We start from the raw sequence: 12421 nt of genomic DNA on the forward strand, positions 1-12421 counted from the left end.
AAAAAATAAACGCTTTAAAAAAAAAAAAAAAGGGGGCTGGAGAGATGGCTCAGCGGTTAAGAGCACTGACTGCTCTTCCAGAGGTCCTGAGTTCAATTCCCAGCAACTACATGGTGGCTCACAACCATCTGTAATGGGAGCTGATGCCCTCTTCTTGTGTGTCTGAAAACAGCTACAGTGTACTTATACATAATAAATGTTTAAAAAAACAAATAAATCTTTAAAAAAAAACTAAACGGACACAAGAAATTGCAGGCGATCAATTGGGGGAAGAGTTACTTAGTGACTCTGATCATTCTGTTTGCTTTCCATCAAGACAGGGTTTCTCCGTGTAGCCCTGGCTGTTCTGGATTGTGCTATGCAGAACAGGCTGGCCTCCAACTCATCGGTCTGCCTCTGCCTCCCAAGTGCTGCTGGGATAAAAGGCATGCACACCCCTCCCCCAGCAAATCCGTTTTCTTAGGGTGCAGCCTCTTACAGGCTGTCCAGGTTCTAGTAGATGATCTTACACCTGAGGACATATGGGAGGTACCACCTGGACACAAGGGGCTTAAAAGAACTTATGAGAGTTGAGAAGGAGAAGTGGTGGCTGGCACACAGAAGAAGCTGGAGGGGAGAGAGTGGGGAATGGGTCTGATCAAAACACACTGCATCCATGTTCGAAAACCTTAAATGATTAAAAAAAATAAAATGAAACCATCCGAGAACTTGTGCTAGCATCTGAGCTCAATGGGCAGATGGCTAAGTGTTTCTCGAAGGTTCAAACCGAACTGGAAAGGCAAAGTGGAGTTGGCTAGGATAAGCAAGCCAGCACCTCCATTGGCCACAACCCTGACCACCGTCTGCCTTATTGATCTGCTGTGAATCACAATAGCTGTGATGGAGGAAGCCTTAGAAAAATGTTCACATGAAGAGCAGAAGGGTTTGGGAAGGCCCACACGTACCTAAACCGGAAGGACGACCCTCGGCTGAAGAGAACTGGCTTTGGCTTTGGCTTGGGTTCTTCAAAGAGTCTGAAGAAGGCATGGTGCTCCACACATATCTTCCAGAAGGACTTGCAGAAGTCTCGACCGGCCATCAGGAACTCCAAGGTGTCCTGGTACGAGCTCTGAAAAAGGAGTAAATACAGCGTTTGTCTCCCCTCCACCCCCAGTGATTGTGAGCAGTGGCTCACAATCGTTCTGATGAAACAGGAAAGAAAACAAAACAACAGAAACCAATTTTGTTCAATAAAATTGTTTTTTTTTTTTTTTTTTTTTTTAGTTCTTTTTTGGAGCTGGGGACCAACCCAGGGCCTTGCGCTTCCTAGGTAAGCGCTCTACCACTGAGCTAAATCCCAGCCCCTCAATAAAATTGTTAATTGTGTGTCTTGTGACACGATTGTTAATTCAAGGATTGAGCAAGATATGCTGGTTCCCAATGCTGAGGCAGGGGGCTTTCCAGCCTCTGTCTCCTGAGAAGTATTAATGATCCTCAGCTGACAAACTTATGCCTTCCGATTCTGGAAGAAACATGGTGATTTTCTACTCGGTGTTTCCAATTTCAGTGTCCCTGTTACAGAAACAGAAGTCACCAGAGTCCTTAACATTCCCGGCAGCTCTTGACTATTTTGGGGCTGGCTTTCTGGAGCCATAATTACATTTCCCCCACAGAGAGTCATTTATTGGGGGCTTTGCTTCCACTCAGTCCATGCTGCAGCTGAACTGTGAGCCTGGACTGCCCTGGGGACCCCTGTGGGACAAGGACTGGGGTTCAGATAGGACAGGCATCAGGGATGCACCACCTCTGCTGTGTGGCTTTTGGCAGATGAAGAAGACCCTATTCTCTTCCTGGAACCCATCCCAAGTAGGCAACGCCCTCGGGGGTTCTGTACTGGGAAGTCATATTTAGCCCACGAGAATGACTCCCATCGTAAGGGCAGCAGTGGGAGCTAGCAAGCCAGGACTACATCTAAGCAGGTAAGGAAATGCCAGGAATATGGCGGAATGCTGGGGTCGTGGGGCAGAGCCTCAGGCTGGACATGAGGGCATTACACAGCTCAAGCTATTTGGAAAAGAAATGGTCTCCTTAGGTAAGCACCCATGTGCCCTTTTTATCCTTCCTCCCAGAAACCAGAGTGACAGCAAAAGCGTTCCCAAGCTTCTGGCTACACAATCCTCCCAGAGCGCCTTTACAGGCAGCTGCTGGGAAGTCTCTGCTGAACCCAACCCATTCACAGCTCAGCTGGACCCGCACTTACGGTGTCCATGGTGACTTACGTTCACGTCAGGTCTGAGCTTGATGAGGAAACGCTTCCGCTTGAAGCTCAGCTTCCGCACCTTGGCCCAGTTAAAAGCATTGATCTTCGTGAAGCCCTAAGAAAGGAGAGTAACCCCGTGAGCCAGCAGGTGGGGGAGCCAAGGGTTAGTCAGTCAGAGGAGCAGCCTTTGATGGAAGATTCCCAAGCTCCGTGTTCACTGGATACCGCTATTTCTCACCAATTATAGAATTTGACGTTCAGACCACACCTGCCTTCATGTAGGGAAGGCACTGGTCAAGATAATAAAAAGAAGATAAATAAAAATAAAACCAGGCTGGAGCGATGGCTCAGTGGTTAATAGCACTGACTGCTCTTCCAGAGATCCTGAGTTCAATTCCCAGCAACCACATGGTGGCTCACAACCATCTGTAATGAGATCTGGTGCCCTTTTCTGGAGTGTCTGAAGACCGCTACAGTGTGCTCACATACATAAAATAAATAAATATTTTTTAAAAATGAGACCAGGACAACCACCATGCCAATAAGAACCATCTCTCACAGAGGGTGAGGTATTGAACTCAGGGTTTTTTGGATGGTATCCATCAGAGAGCACCCAAAGCCCAGTGAGACGGATTTATTTTCTCCATTTTACAGAAATGGAAACCACAACACGTTCATGTAAATGTGCACAGAGACGGTGTGCATCACCCCCAGAGTGGTAGGATGGGACAATCAGGCACGGGGTTTCACGATTAATCCCACAACAACTAAATGGTCCAGCAAGTCTCAATATTTCGACCATATAAAACAAACAAAGCACATTAATTCAATCGTGTCACTTCTTTCCTGTCTTTATGACTTTCAGGAGTGTTTAAAGGCTTGGTTTGGAAATTTAATGGTCATAGCTAAACATTGGGTTTTATTCTTCCTTAAAATCAGGTATTTGAATTATTTGTAGGGGTTAGAAACTGTGGAGAGCGGTTTCTTCTCAGATATCATCCTGCACCTCAAAATGTCCTTCCTAACACCAGGTATGAAACCCAAGCCCCAATTTTTAGGGGTGTGAGCGTGTAATATTTAATGTGTGCCATAAGTTGATCCTATGTAGGAGAAGAACTGCTACAACTCCTCTGTGTGTGTGTGTGTGTGTGTGTGTGTGTGTGTGTGTGTACTTGAGAGAGAGAGAGAGAGAGAGAGAGAGAGAGAGGTATGTGTATGTATGTGTTATGTGCATGTGCGCTTAGGAATGCGTGGGTATGCTTTAAGAGAGAGAGAGAGAGAGAGAGAGAGAGAGAGAGAAAATATGCTTGAGTGTGTGTATGTGTGCTTGAGAGTGTGTGCACGTGTATGCTGAAGAGTGTGTGTGTGTGCTTGAGATTGTGTATGTGTAGACTGAGTGTGTGTGTGTGTGTGTGTGTGTGTGTGTGTGTGTGTGTGTCTATGCTTGAGAGTGCACGCATGGTGAGGGATCTAGAGAAACTGTGGGGCTGGGTCATCCTAGAAGTGTGTGCTGTGTGGAACTTTAGTTCACCAAACTGAGACTACGTGGAATCTTTCTCCTATCTGTTAAGTGGCTCCAGTGGGTTTGCATAACAGAAAAGGAATTTTACCAATAAAGAATGTTCATTATGGTAGCTTCACAGGATTCAAATATCTGTGCAATTGAACCCACGAAGCTGCACTTTTTAACTATGGACAGGCCTGCAAATCATACTCGAAGGAAGCTGGGATGGAAAAACATTGATTGGTCAAATAAAGCCACCCCGCAGCCAGGGACGGAGAGCGGGCGCGCTGAAGAGCAAGGGTCACCTGCCCTTAAGGATAGCACAGGTTAAAAATGCATGGGCAGAGCCTGTCTTGCTGCAAAAGGGTTGGACACATAGGGTTATTCTTTCTGAAAAGCACATGTGCTTTCAGAGTTAGATATGGCAAAGTCCGAAATAAGCTGGTCCAACACAAGTTAATTTGAAAGGAAAAATATAAAAGGATCGAATTTTAACTAAGTGCCAAGAATGTGGCCTCTGAGTATGGGTGGCATTTTCTTGGGATCTGAGGTCATCGCTCCTGGACACTCTGCTCTTGGTACAGGCATACTGGGAGTCATCGGGCTATAGATCTGTTAAGATCTATTAAACCAAAACAAATCTCTAATGTACAGTCCACAAGCAGGACAAGGAGGAATGCAAAAACAAGCAGACAGACAGACAGACAAAACACCTGAAAGCTGAAGGCCTGGAGGGGTTACTTTTCTTGTTTTCTTGAAGATATCCACTAGGGGTCTTAGCCCGGCCACCCGCGTGAACCTGGGTGGGAGAGCCACCTCCCTCCCCAAGGGAAAGGCACTGCGTTCCCCACACCTGAAACACTAGAATTCCAGTGTTGGCGACAGCCAGGTTGATCTTGGTGCCTTCCCTGTCCTTGGCAGGGTGTAACCGGATTCCGTACATCTCCAGCCGACGGGCCACCTCCAGGAGCTGGAAATCTGACTCTGCCGGGGTTTGTCCACTGACAAAGCAAGGAGGGAAGAGAAAGGCCAGGGGATTTGAATCCCCCTATGTCTATTACCTTGAGATTGAGCAGCTTCTCCCGGGAAATAAAAGGCATTTGAAGGCAAGCCACAGGCTGTGCGATCAGATGACACCCACCTCCACCTGTTAACCCCAGAGCCGCACAGCGAGGACAAAAGCCCTATTACCAGGTAACACAAAACCTCGAGGTCTATCTCCAACCCAGCCAGCTCCACAGAATCTCGGTTTCCTCTAGGTCACGTCAAAGTGAAACACCTCTGTGTCAGGCAAGTTTTCAGCCAGTTAAAGTAAGCTGAGCTTGAGAGCAGAATGCTAACTGGGTTTCTTCTACTGCCAGGTGCAAATGCCTGCCTCTAAGCCACAGAGTGAAGGGAGGCGCTGAGTGTCCTTTGAGGATGTTCTCTCCATCCAAACAAAGGCTCCAAACTGGGGCTATCACAAAAGCTCTGAAGTCTACTATATTTAACCCTGTGCCTGGTTTGACATACCTCCCCAGGCTTGGTTAGGGCGACTGTCCAATGGTCTGCAAGCCTTACCCTCTCCTCTATGTTCTTGGGTTACTCTGTCTCACAGCTAGGATCTCAACCCCTTGTCTCTGCATTTTTTAAGAGTTCAGAATGGACCACAACACCCCAGGGAAAACCTGAACTTCTTCCTTCAGCCTTTCTTGTGTGTCACATAACACGGAGGTGTGTGTACGTGAGCTCATGCACCTCTCTGGGCCGGGAGGCAGACAACAGCTGCTGGGGAACAGGAGGGATCCCTACACAACTCACATGTGGCTGTGGTGGAACTCCACAATTTTGTCTTCTAGTGCATCCTGTTGAGGTACATACTTATTTTTTGCTAAGTGTTCTCTGTCCAAAGCTTCGTCGAAATCCCCAATCTCAGCTACAAAGAAACAAAGATAAATGGGCCACATAGGATAAACCGTTCAGAATGTGTTACAGTCTCTGGGCAGCAAGTACAACAAGGACTGGTAACATCAGGTGAGCACAGCTAGTGGGGACCGAGTTCAGCCACCACCTCAGAGTGGGATGTGACCTTAATTCACAATTAGAGCCATGTGGAAGGTGACTTCTACTCCTCCTTCATGCTAGTTATGAAGAAAACTTTAGACTTATCTGTCTTTTAGTCACACACACACTTTTGTTTCTTTTCTGATTTAATGTTGTCCATACACATGTAAAAGGGAACTGTATGGTGTTTTGATACAATATGCAATTCATAGTGACATTGTAGCAGCTCTCCTGCTACTTTATGGGTTCTTCTTTCCTCTGCCTTTCTCCACACCTTTATTCTGCCTTTTCAACCCTCTAATTAGATACAACAGAAAACAGGATAGAGGGGGAAGGAAAGAGATCCCTGAATGGGGGCAACATGGCTGTTAGACTACTTCCTGCTGACTAGGGGTGCCAAGTTCCTTGGGGCAAGTTTGATCTTCACCGGCAGGATCTAATTTCTTCTTCTTCTTGTGTTTTGCACGACTTTGTGCATGGCTACTTAACAAACCATGACCAACAAGAACCAACCAATAACCCACCTTACCTCTCAGGGTCCTGGCATTTATATATCCTCTGAAAAGTCCCCAGAATTCTAAATATCACACCATCACAGAAACTATCTGCAGCTGGCAAAATCATGTTCCTGCTAGAGCCTGAGGCAAATCATAGTCAGCTGCTGTGGACAATTTGAAGGAGTCCCATATCCTATGCCCAGGGTTAAAATGAAAATGTACTCTTAATATATCTGTGTTTGTTAAAGAATCAAAACTCAAAAAAAAAAAATTGTCACCACAGAAACCATCAGGTCATTGTTGAACGATAAACTTAGCCTTCACCATTTCTGAGACACAAATTCTGTCCAACCACTGTTGAGGTATCCAGCTGACCTATCCAGTGTGCTACGGGGCACTGGGAGTGAGTCCTCTCTCTCTCTTCTCGATAGTAAATTCTACACATGTGGGTGATTGTCGATGACTCAGTATAAACAGACCTAGGAGTTAACTAATGAAACTCTTACACGGACTTACTAGTCGTGTAAAAACCTGAATTGTTATCAAAGAAGGGATGTCAGTGGGAGGAAAGGTGAACAATTTAATGTGGTGGTGGTGTTTTACCTTAAGCGTTTATCCAGTTTCTTATATTGTCTAGAAATAACAGGTGAGACTGTACGTGCACAGTTCTTTCTCACCCACAGGCAACACAATGTGCTTTCTTCTGCAACCTCGACACATGTTAGGCAATGAACTTGCTGTTCTGTGCCCACATCAGGCCCTAGGTTTGAAAGAACAACTAATTGTGCCTAAGAGCACCACTGAGTGCAGGTCTGTCAGACTCCTGGGAGGCATGCCTTTCCTGTGCATCCGATTACCTGTGCAACAAACTACCAGAAAGAAGCGTAATGATCCTGCTGCTCAGGGAAGCAAGCGTGTGTTGCTGGAAGAGCTACTTTCTGTTCAATCATGCAAAGCAGTCTGCCACATCCGGCCCACTCACCCACTGTCATCAAGCGTGGACTCTATGCTGCCCCACGCCACACTGAGACTGCCTGTCTTGCACTAAGCTGTGTAAACTCATCCAGCAACATCTGGATGAACTTCACTTACTGGCTTCCTTTGCCACGATGAGTGGGTGACGGTGTTTCCTATCTACCTTTTCTGGATTGAATTTTCATTCCATCACAGAGAATAGTGCACAGAACTGAAGGCTGCCCTGGCCTACAGACATTGTTATCGGCTGCCTGAATGGAAGCTTTGATTTCTTTCTACAGTTCTTTCTATCTGGTCTTGAGAAAGCACAACTGATTCCTGTTATTCAGGCTGGAGAGATGACACGGTGGTTAAGAGCACTTACTGCCCTTGCAGAGGACCTGGGCTCAGTGCCCAGAGCTCGAACGGCAGATTGCAAGCACCTGTAACTCAGTTCCAAGGAGTCCTGTGCAGCCCTGGTGCCTCTGTGGGTGATCCAGTCTATGGTGTGCGTGTACGCATGGAGGCAAACACTCATAAAATAAAAATAAACAGAGGCTGGCGAGACGGTTCAGTGGTTAAGGACACTCTTCATTCTTCTGGAGGATCTAAGTTCAGATCTCACATCAGGAGGCTCACCAACCACCTATATAATCCAGCTAGTCTTATGCCATCTATTGGCACATATGGGCACCTACGCACATGTGGCATATAGATAAATACACGTAAACTTAAAAAAGTTAATTCCCTAGAAAGGATAATCACGATTTACAGAGTTTCTGTGAACAAAGAATTAGCAGCCACTGCATGCTGCCCTGAATGGAACTCTGGGGCCAGACTCCAGAAACAAGGAGACATTTGCATGGGCCGACCGTTCCTTCCACGTGGTTCTATCTAGGGGTGTGCTATTGAATACACACCGTCAGTTTAAGCACGCAGAGCCATGCCCAAGTGCAGCTCATGCACCACAGAGGTCCTCTCTACCACACACATCACAGTGTGCTCCAGCACGTCAGCGGCACGTGAGTGGGGGAGTATACAGCAGTCACCAATGGCAGAAAGATCTGACCTCGGGAAGCAAGGGCGGAATTCTCTTGTTGGCCCTCAGTGGGCACAGGTGCAGGAGGCGAATCAGATTCTTCAGTGCTCTCGCTGTCTCTACAGAGGGCACTGAAGACACACACTGATCTGGGGAAACATTTTAGTGACTGGGCAAGCCTGACATGAGACTATCGGGGCAGTGAAGCTAGGTTCTAAGTTTTGTAGGAGACTTAAGTGACACCTACAGGAGCTTTGTGTCCTAACACTAAGGACTCGCACCCAGCGATGTACACCAAATCCAAGAAAGGGACAAAGCAGACGTGGTGAGCTTGTCCACTGTCCACCCAAGCTTCTCTTTGCGAGACGCTGAGGTGACACTCCGTATTTGTCCTAAAAAAAAAAAAAAATCAAATATCGCCAGAACACAGAAGTCCTAGGTTCTAAGTTAACGTCAGAGGATGTGCTCTACCGGGGGTATCCATCGTAACAGCAAAAAAAACCACAGACACTCTTCCTGTGACTTCTCATCAATCAGACCATTGTGCTGATTCCAACCCGACTCCCAGAGGCACGGCAAGGAACTTACATTGTACGATGTGCGAGATCAAGAGAGCCGCGCTGGTGTCGTTACACGTCAGCCTGCCTTGAGCCAAGTCCTGCTTCACTTGCAGGGCGAACAGGTACCTGCAAAGGTCAACAGAGACGGAGGTCACGCAAAGGAGCTGCAGTGTCGGTGTTCAAAGTAGGCTTCCTCGACAGTCTGAACACATAGTAAGAAAGTAAAGAAAGGTAGGTGAAGCCACGTGAAGAGAAAGCCTATAGAATCTGCAAGGGCGCTGACGGGCTTAGAATTGCTAGTTTTAAATGGAGGCGAGCCCTCTTAAATACGTTATATCACAGGAGGCCTTGAAGGAGCCTCCAAAGCCAAACCCATGACAACCTGACCAGAACAAAAATGATTAAAATGAACCAAAGCATACTGGATTATACTTATGAATTAATAAATTATGAATTAATAAAATCAACGAGTCCACAGCGACTGAAGGTTGGTGAAGAACAAAAGAATTGGACACATCACATTCTACAGCCCTAAACTAGGTCACCGGCTGGTGCGTGAGTGGCATGAAGGTTGTGGGAGTAAGTAAGTGAATTCCCTTTGAAGCCTGTGTCCCAGGAGGGAATGAATGCCTATAACTGCAAACCTGACTGAAAGCCTGTGGCCTGGGGAGTCACAGGTCCTAGAAGGGAAACTGCTACTGCTGTCCTGCTAAATGGACGTGTCATAAAAATGCTTCCTAAACATTTCATTTGCTTATACACATGGTTCTCCTCGGCCTTGGCAAGAGAAGCCTCCTTCTGCAGTGGGCAGCAGCTGGTCAAACTGACGAAGATAAGTGGGTCAAGGAGCAGTCGCCCGAAAGGGGACATTGATATCATCCCCACACCAAGGCTCAGGGAACGCCACAGTAGAGGGGTCAGAAAGAATTTAAGAGTCAGAGGATGGGGAAGAGAGCTATGAAATGCTGATTCTGGACATGGCATGGCCGTTCTACTAATCCACTCACTGCAGACCCTGCCACCTGCACAAGGTCAAGGCAGCAGGCTCAGTCACCATCTCAGCGGGCAGCACTAACCAGACCCAGTGACGTTTTTGTCTCTTCTTTTCTTTACAGAATTATTTAGGTATGTGAGTACAGTGTCACTGTCTTCAGACATGTCAGAAAAGAGCATCGGATCCCATTACAGATGGTTGCGAGCCACCATGTGGTTGCTGGGAATTGAACTCGGGACCTCTGGAAGAGCAGTCAGTGCTCTTACCCACTGGGCCATCTCTCCTGGTTATTTGTTTGTTTGTTTTTGCCAACCCCAAACAAAAACAGAAGCAGAAACCCCAAGAGGATATGAGGAGGGAAGGGGCTATATTTGAGGATGCTGATGGAGTACATGGGAGATGCTTGAGTAGTTACGATCAAGACACACTGTGTACATGTATGTATATAGGCATGCATGCATGTATTCATGTATGTATAACGACACCTGCAAAAGTGGTAGCTGAAGGCAAATTAGCATTAGTGTGCACAGAGTCTGAGCAGACGGCGGAGTCTGACTTGACAGGACCTGAAAGGGGTAACAGGAACAGAACCCACTCTCAACAGCCTCTAAAGAAAGCCACTCTGGCGAGGAGAGTCAGCCAGTTTAAAAGAAATCCTTTGTATAGGAAGCTGGATGTTAAGGACATTATATCCTGTAGAAAGATCTGAGTGTCAACCTCTTCTTTCTACTGCACAGTCTCAGCATTGTGTTAGTGATGTATAGAACAAGTCGCTTAGAATAGATTCTGGTCAAACTGTTCCATTGCATCCACAGAGATCTTAGAACAAAATTCCAGGTCTTAAGAATACACAAGTTTGGAAGAACAAGCAGAACAGCAAGAGGAGGCAAGGAGACAAATCTACGAGACGTGGTGTTTAGTGGTCCAAGAACAGCGTAGTGAGGAGAACTGAAGACCCATGCTGGTCTGGGAGAAGCGCAGGATGAGTCCCATCAGTGTAACAGGTCACTAAATGATAGTAGCCTTGGATGGCCTGGAATTCGCTATGCAGACTAGGCTAGGCTTGAACATATAGAGATCTGCCTGCCTCTGCCTCCCAAGTGTTGAGATCAGGGCCGTGCGTCATCACGCTCAATCTTAAGGTAGAAAACACAGAGAAGAGAGTTGGGGACCAGGGTGGAAGAGCAGGGGAATTTGAGTTTGGTGAAGGCATTATGTAATATGTAAAGTACATGTGCATATATATAATATCAGAATGGATATCATGCTAATGTGATACCTGACCGGATGAACTATTTCTATATACTTAAGTGTTTTCTTTCTTTTTATAAAGTACAGTTGCTACTCTGTGAAACAGAAAACTGGTTTATCATATTTTTTTGGCGTTGGGATGGAACCTTGGGTCTCACACATGGTGGCTGTGGTGTTTGGATGAGAATGTCCCCCACAGTCTCAAATATTTGAGCATTTGGTCAGCAGTTCATGGTGTCGCCAATTCCAGGCACTGTTGGGGGAGGTTTAAGAGGTATGGCTTTGTGGAGGGAGTATGTCCCTGGGGGTGGGTTCTGACAGTTTAAAGACTCCTGACTTTCCAAGTTCACCATTTTGGCTTCATGTTAATGCTTTAAGATGTGAGCTCTGAGCTGGCCGTTCAGCCACCACCAGCAACCTGTAGTCTCTGCTCGGCTACCATGGCCTCTAACCATCCAGAGTCATGATCCCAAATGAACTCTTCTGTGAGCCTCCACGGTCACTGGTGCCTTGGTCATGCTCATGGCACTTTTTTACTTCAATAGAGGAGTAGCCAATTTGCTAGACAAGTCAACAGAAGAGTAACAGATTTGCTAGACAAGTCGATAGAAGAGAAACAGATTTGCTAGACAAGTCAATAGAAGAGAAATAGATTTGCTAGACAAGTCAAGTCAATAGAAGAGAAACAGATTTGCTAGTCAACAGAAGAGTAACTGGCTAGCTAGACAAGTCAACAGAAGAGTAACAGATTTGCTAGACAAGTCAATAGAAGAGAAACAGATTTGCTAGTCAACAGAAGAGGAACCAACCAATTTGCTAGACAAGTGCTCTGCTACTCAGCTACACCTCAGCTCTAAGTTGTTCGTGGTTTTCATTCATTTAAAAGAAAAGGGCTGTCAAGAGTACCTACCAGAGGTTTCCATAACAACTAGACAGGACTCAGTGTTGAGTCCACCAGGCTCACCATAGATGATGGACTGCTCCGAACCCACAGTTACACAGACAGCAGTGGTTAAACTCAGTGGCTCTCCGCCTTGTTCATACACACAGAACAAACCAACCAACCAAGTGACATGAATGTGGAAAAGGGACCCAGGGTTGTGGGCTGACGGGTAGGAGGATGGATGCAAGAGGAGAGGGGAAGAGTGGTCAGAATGCCCATCATATATAAGTGTGAGACTATCAAAGGACAGATTTATCAGACATAATCCATGGGAGGACGAAACTGGAACAATTCAATCACAAATATTAGTGTTAAAAAATAATAATGGGGGCTGGAGAGAAGGCTCAGTGGTTAAGAGCACTGACTGTTCTTCCAGAGGTCCTGAGTTCAAATCCCA

The 12421-nt window shown here is 46.4% G+C and overlaps 1 protein-coding gene across 2 annotated transcripts in view; it reads right to left on the bottom strand.

Moving 5' to 3' along the window:
* Farp1 (FERM, ARH/RhoGEF and pleckstrin domain protein 1) overlaps positions 1-12421 on the bottom strand; it is a 73248-nt gene that overhangs the window by 44514 nt on the left and 16313 nt on the right. For both annotated transcript variants that reach the window (XM_032917338.1, XM_032917337.1), the window contains exons 4-8: positions 8865-8962; positions 5544-5658; positions 4597-4744; positions 2259-2354; positions 945-1108 (exon numbers count right to left, since the gene is read on the bottom strand). In XM_032917338.1, the coding sequence (XP_032773229.1) occupies positions 945-1108; positions 2259-2354; positions 4597-4744; positions 5544-5658; positions 8865-8962 (621 nt within the window). The remainder of the gene's footprint in view (positions 1-944; positions 1109-2258; positions 2355-4596; positions 4745-5543; positions 5659-8864; positions 8963-12421) is intronic.

This window comes from Rattus rattus, chromosome 12, assembly GCF_011064425.1.
Source record: "Rattus rattus isolate New Zealand chromosome 12, Rrattus_CSIRO_v1, whole genome shotgun sequence".
Lineage (NCBI taxonomy): Eukaryota > Metazoa > Chordata > Mammalia > Rodentia > Muridae > Rattus > Rattus rattus.